General features: G+C 41.3%; 2 protein-coding genes and 1 non-coding gene across 3 annotated transcripts in view; 1 reads left to right on the forward strand and 2 right to left on the reverse strand.

Annotated features, from left to right (window-relative positions):
* Nucleotides 1-5,048, reverse strand: part of LOC109968292 (uncharacterized) — a 9,235-nt gene extending 4,187 nt beyond the window's left edge. The window contains exons 1-6 of the mRNA XM_020614457.1: nucleotides 4,981-5,048; nucleotides 4,007-4,220; nucleotides 2,751-2,990; nucleotides 2,509-2,626; nucleotides 448-521; nucleotides 39-236 (exon numbers count right to left, since the gene is read on the reverse strand). Of these exons, the coding sequence (XP_020470113.1) occupies nucleotides 39-236; nucleotides 448-521; nucleotides 2,509-2,626; nucleotides 2,751-2,990 (630 nt within the window). The 5' untranslated portion in view covers nucleotides 4,007-4,220; nucleotides 4,981-5,048. The remainder of the gene's footprint in view (nucleotides 1-38; nucleotides 237-447; nucleotides 522-2,508; nucleotides 2,627-2,750; nucleotides 2,991-4,006; nucleotides 4,221-4,980) is intronic.
* trnae-uuc (transfer RNA glutamic acid (anticodon UUC)) lies at nucleotides 1,443-1,514 on the reverse strand. The gene has a single exon. It is a non-coding gene; the product is annotated as a tRNA-Glu (tRNA).
* Nucleotides 5,049-5,119: 71 nt separating the features above from the next.
* The window catches only part of cunh3orf38 (chromosome unknown C3orf38 homolog), a 3,658-nt gene continuing 642 nt past the window's right edge, over nucleotides 5,120-8,135 (forward strand). The window contains exons 1-4 of the mRNA XM_020614436.1: nucleotides 5,120-5,345; nucleotides 6,033-6,211; nucleotides 6,819-7,063; nucleotides 8,085-8,127. Coding sequence (XP_020470092.1) covers nucleotides 5,219-5,345; nucleotides 6,033-6,211; nucleotides 6,819-7,063; nucleotides 8,085-8,127 — 594 coding nt within the window. The 5' untranslated portion in view covers nucleotides 5,120-5,218. The remainder of the gene's footprint in view (nucleotides 5,346-6,032; nucleotides 6,212-6,818; nucleotides 7,064-8,084; nucleotides 8,128-8,135) is intronic.

Below are 8,135 nucleotides of genomic sequence, written 5' to 3' on the forward strand. Positions count from 1 at the left end.
AGGGAAACTCTATTTGTGGTGCATCTGTGTGATCTTACTCGATATCTTTGCCACACGTTGGTGGGTGCCCCCAGGCGTAGGTACCCGTGGATGACCAAAGCATTATAGATGTTGATAAAGAAGGCCAGCTTCTCCTCCCGGCTCAGCGAAAGCAGCTCCACCCTCTGCAGCTGGATGGCTAGCTCACAGTAACGCTGAAATGCAGGGTTCACTGACATGCCTTTGTAGTCCACAGACTGTGGGAGCAGACAAAAAGCACACAAGGTAAACCTGCACAGCCCCTTGGTTTGTCTGTGCACGTGAAAATTGAGAGGAACAAATTACCTGTTTAATGCAACGGCACACACTCCATGCCACATTTCCTATATAATCTTACAGTTACCAAACAGACGTGTACAGATGAAAACAATCAGTGGGTCAATCTTCTGCAGTCAGTGAGGACCCTACCTTGCCATCAGCAGAGAGGTGCTCGGAGAACAGTTTCAGAATCATCTCCCGTAAAAGCAAAGAGAGTTCAGGAGCTGAGACAATGAGGAAGAGAGATGGTTAATGTTTGACACATTAAATATCTTTTGCTGGAGAGACAAACCAAACCAATATCTGAAAAGCAAAAGCAATTACAAACTGCATTAGGCTGCATCAAGCTAACGATATAGTACATGTGAATATCACTATTACCTGTGAGAAAAGAAAGCAGTGCAGGTCAATTCAAACAGAAAACAGCCAAGCTTAACACTAACACTAAGGAAAGCAGTGATTATAATCCCCTCATAGCACAGTGCACATTAGCTGGTTAGTTAAACAACATTAGGTAACATTCAGTGAGCAATACAACAATACAGAGCCAGGAGATATGCCTCTACCACCACAGAACTAAAACTTAGATAACTAATTAAAACCTAACCAGTAGTAACCTGACAAAAGATTACACCATTCTGCAGCAAAGCAGAACATTGTTTTGAATGATTTGTACCTTTTCTGGCCACTTTTTGCTTTTTTCTTCATCTTATATTTCTCAACTTGTGCTAACACTAATAATACTGTATGTCTTTCCGGGGCTAGGAATAGACGTTCATGCTCATACTACATTCACAGCCATCATACACGAGTTGGAACTCACTAATGGAATTATCTTTTTTTTTTTTAATGAGGTCTAGAGAGAGTTGGAGGACACTACTTGGCATGAAACTGAACTCAGAATCAGAATCAACTTTATTGGCCAGGTGTGTTGGACACACGAGGAATTTGACTCTGGCACAGCGGCTCTCAATGTGTATGTGCATGTCCTTATGTAAGGCAGCAAAGGGCAAGTAAACAATGTAAGGCTGAGAGAACAGAAAGGAAGGAAAGCAATATGCAAATAAGCAAAAGAAATGTGCATTAGGAAAGAAAAAAGAAGCACTTATAAATAGAGACCTGTATATACACACAAAACAAAGTGGTTCCCATACCGGGAGTTGAACCCGGGCCGCCTGGGTGAAAGCCAGGAATCCTAACCACTAGACCATATGGGAGAAATGATGTGTGTACTCCCATAGTCTGGCAGCCAGTACAGTGTGTCCATTGTGTCTTTGCCTTCTCCAGAGCTGCCATCCTGCTGCCCACATACATGCACATGAACCACATACAGTATATCTGCATCAATTACTGGCCAATATGAAGGTCTCAGCCCTGGCTAGCACACATGTGGCCAGAACCAACAACTGACAGATCTGAATTTGACTATGCTTGATATGCTGAGATAATATACAACTAGGTTATTGTGTACCATGTTTACGGGATGTCAAACATAACACAGTGCCTTTCAAAAGCCAAAATCCAAAGTCTGTCCAGCTTTTCCCATCCAAATTTAAAACAATTCTGCATTATTTGAAGTGACTCTGTTGGATAAGATCTGCCTGAAAATGGTACTTTTTGTAACAAAGCTGAACTGTAAACGAATATGGAAGGTACAATACTAATGTGAAAGAATACAATTAGGATTTGTAGGCACCTCAGTAGCAAAACCTACAGTTCGATGTGGCTAATTATCTTGACTTGCTACTACGTATAATGGTGTTGCTAATATTACATCAAAGCTAACACAAGCAGTTGTGCTTGCGCCCCAGTGCACCGTCTTTGCTTACACTGTAGGGAGCTTAGTGATCACATATAACAAGATACTGTGAGGCAGCCTTGTCCTGCTGGTCTCATCCAGAGTATCAGGTTTCCTGTATCAACTGTCTGTTAGCATTAGCAGTGGGAAAAGAACACACACACACCTGCTGTTACCCAAACACACCATCATGCCAGCTATATTTCTCCTCGGCTGATCTTTAGACAGAGATGACTATGCAAGTCCACTGCTCCTGACTCAGGTTCAGTCTTACTTTAGATGCTGGAAGAAATTTGTTTTGGACCACCCCTTCATTGTGGTCCATTTCACCATTTGGCAAGCCATCCCAAAGCAGACCAAGCAGCAGACTGTGCCTTTATTGTGCCTATTTGTGGGCACAGTAACCTCCTTACCTCCGTCGGTCTCCCCAGCTGTGTCCTCTGATTGATTCTCCTCTGGCAGCGTTGGAGCATCTGCTGGAAAAGGCTTTTCCTTGACCAGACTCACCAACCTCTGAAGCTCCTCTGGAGCCTGAGAAAGTGAAAGTAATACTAAAGGCAATTCAATTTTTTTGACAATGTTGACAAATGAACAAATTTAAGTTCACTGGTCAAAGAGAGAGGTGGTATGTTCGGGTGTTTCTCCTCCTTCTCACCAGTTTCTGCAGGTCATCGTTGCCCCCAACATGAATGTTGTTAAAGAAGATCTGAGGGAATGTGCTGCGTCCTGTCAGATCCTTCACCCTGGCCCTCAGTGCTGGATGCCTACCCACATCCACGTCACATACTGGTACTTCCAAACACCTGAGGGTGGCTTTAGCCTGCACACAGTGTGGGCAGCCCTGGATGGAGTACACTGTTACCCGACCAGGAGCACTAGTCTCAAACTCTGCCATCTGCAGTAATAACAATTTGAGAACGTATTATATACAGCAGTTTTGATGAATGTGTCTAGATGTGTGAGTGCAGTCCTGCTGTAGATGCTGTATATTCATGCATGTATATGTACATAAAGGTTTATGCGCATATATTTTATATTACATGTATGTATATACACGCTTGTGAATATATTTCTCTTGTTCTGCATTTAGATGGGAGCTTTGCCTGACATGGTAAATAATTGGTGCAGTTTCCTGCCTGCTCACTTCAGAAAGTGCATCCTTGTATTGAAAGCAGCCCATGGTGATGTGTATTTCAACTATGTGAAACGTGTGTGACTGCTTCTGTATAAAGTCAGCCAATGACACAGTTCACTATACATGGCATAGGTCAGCCATCATTCGATGAAGTGCTGAATCAAACCCTCATGTGGATTTCAGTTTGTAAACATGGGCCAAGGAGTTTTTGTCCTGATTTCAGTTTTGCCTTCTTTCAGATAGTGCAATCATATAAAGAAAAGACTAGGATATAGTATACCTCACATACATACCCATGCAGAATTCATATCAGAATTTCTTAGGAACTGGTTTGCATGTAGTACTGCTTTTGATATGCAGATGCCATTTTCCATAATGCCATATTCATCTCTAGGTTGTTAAAATGTAATAATCGCGTTAACGTTAATAATCAATCACCCCAAATTTTGGTGCAAGATGACTGCAGATAAATACATCTGGATAACGTTATATCTGTTACATTATGGAGATAGGACGATGTGGCCACTATCTGATGCAAAGCTGGCATCTACTAGAATAGGTCTATTGAATTCCAAGTCAATTTTTAAAGTGAAGTTCAAATGTAAATATGTCTTTCATTGACTGAACAACATTTTAACCAAGACAACTAACAAAAGTGATTTTAGAACACTACACAACTCTTTTATGGCTGGACACCTAAATTATATTGTACAAAACGGCGCTTGTTAATTTGCATATAGCCTATGATGAGCAGATGATAGCAACATGTACGTTACCTTTCAGTGTCTGCCTTGATATGGGAGTGTAATACTAGTTCCAGAACTGATCCCTGTGTAGTGCCAGCTGAACGGTCGCTTATCTTGCAGGTAAATTATCCACACGCACTGACAGCGCTTCACCACTAACTAAAATAGCCCATACTTAACTGCGGGTGTGCGGCTGTTATGCTGCTAGCTCCTCTAATGATGCCTTCAGGTACTCCTCGTAAACCTGCAATTGTGAAGCTGTTAGCTGGAAATCAATCACAATGCCACAATCTCTCACAATCATATGTTTTGATGTGACAGCATATTATTATTTCCACTGTAAGCTTTATTCTGCCTTTAAAAACTCAAATAAAAATATTTACTAGATTTGTTATTATCGTCTGGCCTTATAATCACCTTTAAACGGTATCAGTAGATAATAGGCCTATCTATCCTAAAAGACACAACAGATGATGTAACAATATTTATGTTGTTTATGCCTTTCCCCTCAGACTTAAATTATTCTCAAACTGTATTGTTGTTGTTATAATATTGTGGCGCTCCACTGGTTCGGATGAGTGGAGCTGGTCTGACCCTATCCTATACTGGGACATCTAACAACCAGCTGTGTGCTGGCACCTAGACTGACAAGGAGGAGAACACCGTCTCTGTCTTTTCTTGGCTTTATTCAGGCGTACAAAAACAGGAAACAAAAGGGTTGCAAAACGCAGCACTATGTGCTCACTGGAAAAAGTAACAAAACAGAACATTACAGGTCTCTTCCCGAACTTCACCATCGCCCACCAACAGAACCTAAAACAACACGCCCACCTGTCATTCATTACATCAGGGCTGCACCCACTAAACACAGAACAGAACATAAACATAAGCGGCTGGTCAGGGCCGCCACAATATTGTTAATGTTATTATTTATTGTTTATTTTACTACCTAAATTATGACAACTCAGCAGCTGGATTTTGTAAGCAAAACAAGTCACACTCACAGTGGAACATCAGTGAACATCATGTAGTACCCCCTATACTATATGTCGTTCATACACCCTTCAGTTGAGACACCAATAATTCCTGTGGTCACAGAAGGCGACAGAGGGTGTACTTCACTATAGTCCACGGCTTTTCACGGAACGTTTGATGCGCACATTTGTTCCTGTACGGTCAGTTTTTTTCTAGGACGCGAATGTAGGAAGGAAGTGGTGCCTCGGGTTCTGTGTTGTTTCGAAAATGTCACGTCTGACAAAAACAGAGCGCCTTGGATGTAGAGAGATACTGAAGTTAATGTCAAAAGATGACATACTTTCACTTTTCCATACAGTGACGAATAAGATGATAGCTGCGGAGAATATTAAAGGTATGTTTTAATCTGTACCGAATAGCATTCAACACGTTAGCCGGATGCCATAAGTTAACTTCCATTTCCTCAGATGTTGACCAGTGCAACAAAGTACTGTTATGCCCGTAAGTCCCGTATAACATAATTGAAAACTTCGTAGGCGCGGTTGTTAAAATATCCATCTATTTTCGCAAAGGACTCTCGTCTTGTTCCACAAAACAGACCGTGGGCTAACTGTAAGACATAGACCTTTGAGTAGAACTAAGTTTTAGGGGACAGTGATGTGTTATAAAAGTCTCTATGGGACCTCTAGTCAAAAATGCCTCAGTCTCAAAGATATTGCATGTGTTTACCAATAAGTGAATAATGAATTGAAACGAGTCCAAAGGGATTCTGACAGGCACTGCCACTGGGGATACCGGTGTTCTGTCGAATCTTCATACCCGTCATTATTTCATACCCAAACTTTCTGCGCATGCGCATTAGGTTCTGCGCATGCGCAGTTATGGACTGACTAACCCCACCCCGACCCATCCCCCTAACCCTAACCACTTTGTGAATGGTGGGTAGCACGTCTTGATAGGTAGCAAAATCTGACAAAACACCGGCCATGTATGATGACATTCCTTTCTGCCTAAAGGACATTGTACTGAGGTTCTGAAACCATCAAATTGTTTTGTGCTGTATGTTCATCTGTTCATACAGAGGCTAGGAAAGCGATTCTGTCTTTCACAAAAAATGCCGAGGAATTCCTGAAAAGGAAGAAGGTTCATCGTGATCTCATTTTCAAGTATCTGGCCATGCAAGGGGTGGCCATGCCTTCGAACAGCGAGAAACTCGAGCTGGTGAAGAAGACACTGGAGCTTTGGTCCTGTGGGAAGAAGGTAGGGACAGGAGGTCAGGTCAGGTATCTCTGATATATGCTTGAAAATATGGAGGAAACATTCAGGTAAGGTGGTGACACAAGCACACACACATTGCTGGGAAGAGATCGGCAGGAACATTAGAGCAAAATATAATTATTAACACTAAATAGAAGACAGGCTACCTCAACTTGAAAGCTGTTTTGAAACTTATAAAAACAGTTTATTAAGTCAAGTGTGATATATACTGTATCTGCAGAAGGTTCCAGTAACTGGAAATGGGCACTTACAACCAATATCAAGTATTCCTATAATATAAACTCAAATAACTCCGTAACAGTGCCAAGATATGTTTAGTGTTGCAGTAATAGCTAATTATAATAAATACAAAAAAATTCCTTGTTAGATGGAAGCATTGTCTGTTCAGTTAAATGTTTGTTCAGATAAATATTATGTAGCGGGCTTCAGACTGTACAGGATTTTTTCATGTTTCTTAAAGTGATTGTTCCAGTACAACTTTCTCTAGAGACCTTTTTCTATTCAGCCTTTGATATAAAATGAACAGGTCACACTGGAACACAGTTTGGCTTCATATCTGAGTGTAACAACAACTTCTTATTTCTTTAAGGCAGTGGTTGATGAAAGCCTGCCAGAAGAGACAAATGCCAGCAGACCGAGAGGGCCCACAGAGACACCATCTGGTTCCACAGACATGAAGACTGAGGTGGGCTTTGACCCACTGCTCCTTGGCCATCAGTTCTGCCAGTGGTTTTTCCAGCTCTTAAACAGTCAGAACCCCACGCTGGGCCAGCAGCCTCAGGACTGGGGACCACAGCATTTCTGGCCAAATGCGAAGCTAAGTCTCCTCTACAGGTAAGAATGCCATTAACAGTTAGATGGAAACATAATTTAAAATATGCTGGAAAAATGACAAATGATTGTTTACAATGAAACATAACCACTACATTGTGCACTTTCTACACTGTGCACACTCAGTTGGCTGTCTGGTCCAAACTGAGGCAGGTGCTAATGCTGCAATAGTCAGGATGGTTATAGTGGAAGCTGCACTCACATAAACGCTGTTTACACAGCTTTCAAATTCTGAAACAGCATTTATTTTTGTTACAGTCTGTCCACTGGCATCAGTCCAAATGTGCATTTGTTTTATGTTTCACACAGCACAAGTGTGCCATAGATTGATCGTCACTCTGTGTTAACAGGATACAGTGGTCCTGAAGTAGGGATGCACTGTTCCAAAATGAATAAGCAAAGAATGTGAAGAAGACACTAAGAGAGGGAGCCCTGTTTTAACAGGGCATTAACGGGTGTAACGTCTGGGTGAACAGTGTAAAATGGAAAGATGACATCAGAAAACAGAGAGAAATAAGTCAAATAAGAGAGCACAAAGTGAGTAGTTAGGTATGGCTCCTTTAATTCGTCTAAAATGATTGTTTTAAGTGTTCTGTTCATCAGCTGCTTTATGGTTTTGGTTAGCTTGAAAGTAACTTCACAGTTCTTAACCTGTTTTACACTACATTAAGTTTAAGGAGTATAACACAAAAATCATGGTTCTGTACATACCTTGGTTTTGAAGTTACCGTTGGTACAACATTTTCCATTTTTACTTTTGTTACAGGTTATGTGAAAACTTAATTTTGTGACTCTGGTGACTTTTGGCATATAGAAGATCAGTGCACATGGCTGTTTGACTCAGTAATGTCAGGATGACTCCACTGAAATTAAATTTAACCTGGACCAGTGTTCATCAGAAGTGCATTGTATTTCTGCAGACAGAATAATCATGTAAAACATTCAACAAACAGGACTTGAACCAAAAAAAAAAAAAAACATTTCAGAACCAAACCTTGATGACAGAGCGGTCTCTCTTTGTTAGATCTGGCAGTGAACAGCTGGATGAGCTCCTGGGTGCTGAGCTGGTTAGCCT

This window comes from Monopterus albus, unplaced genomic scaffold, assembly GCF_001952655.1.
Source record: "Monopterus albus unplaced genomic scaffold, M_albus_1.0 scaffold146.1, whole genome shotgun sequence".
NCBI classification, from domain to species: domain Eukaryota; kingdom Metazoa; phylum Chordata; class Actinopteri; order Synbranchiformes; family Synbranchidae; genus Monopterus; species Monopterus albus.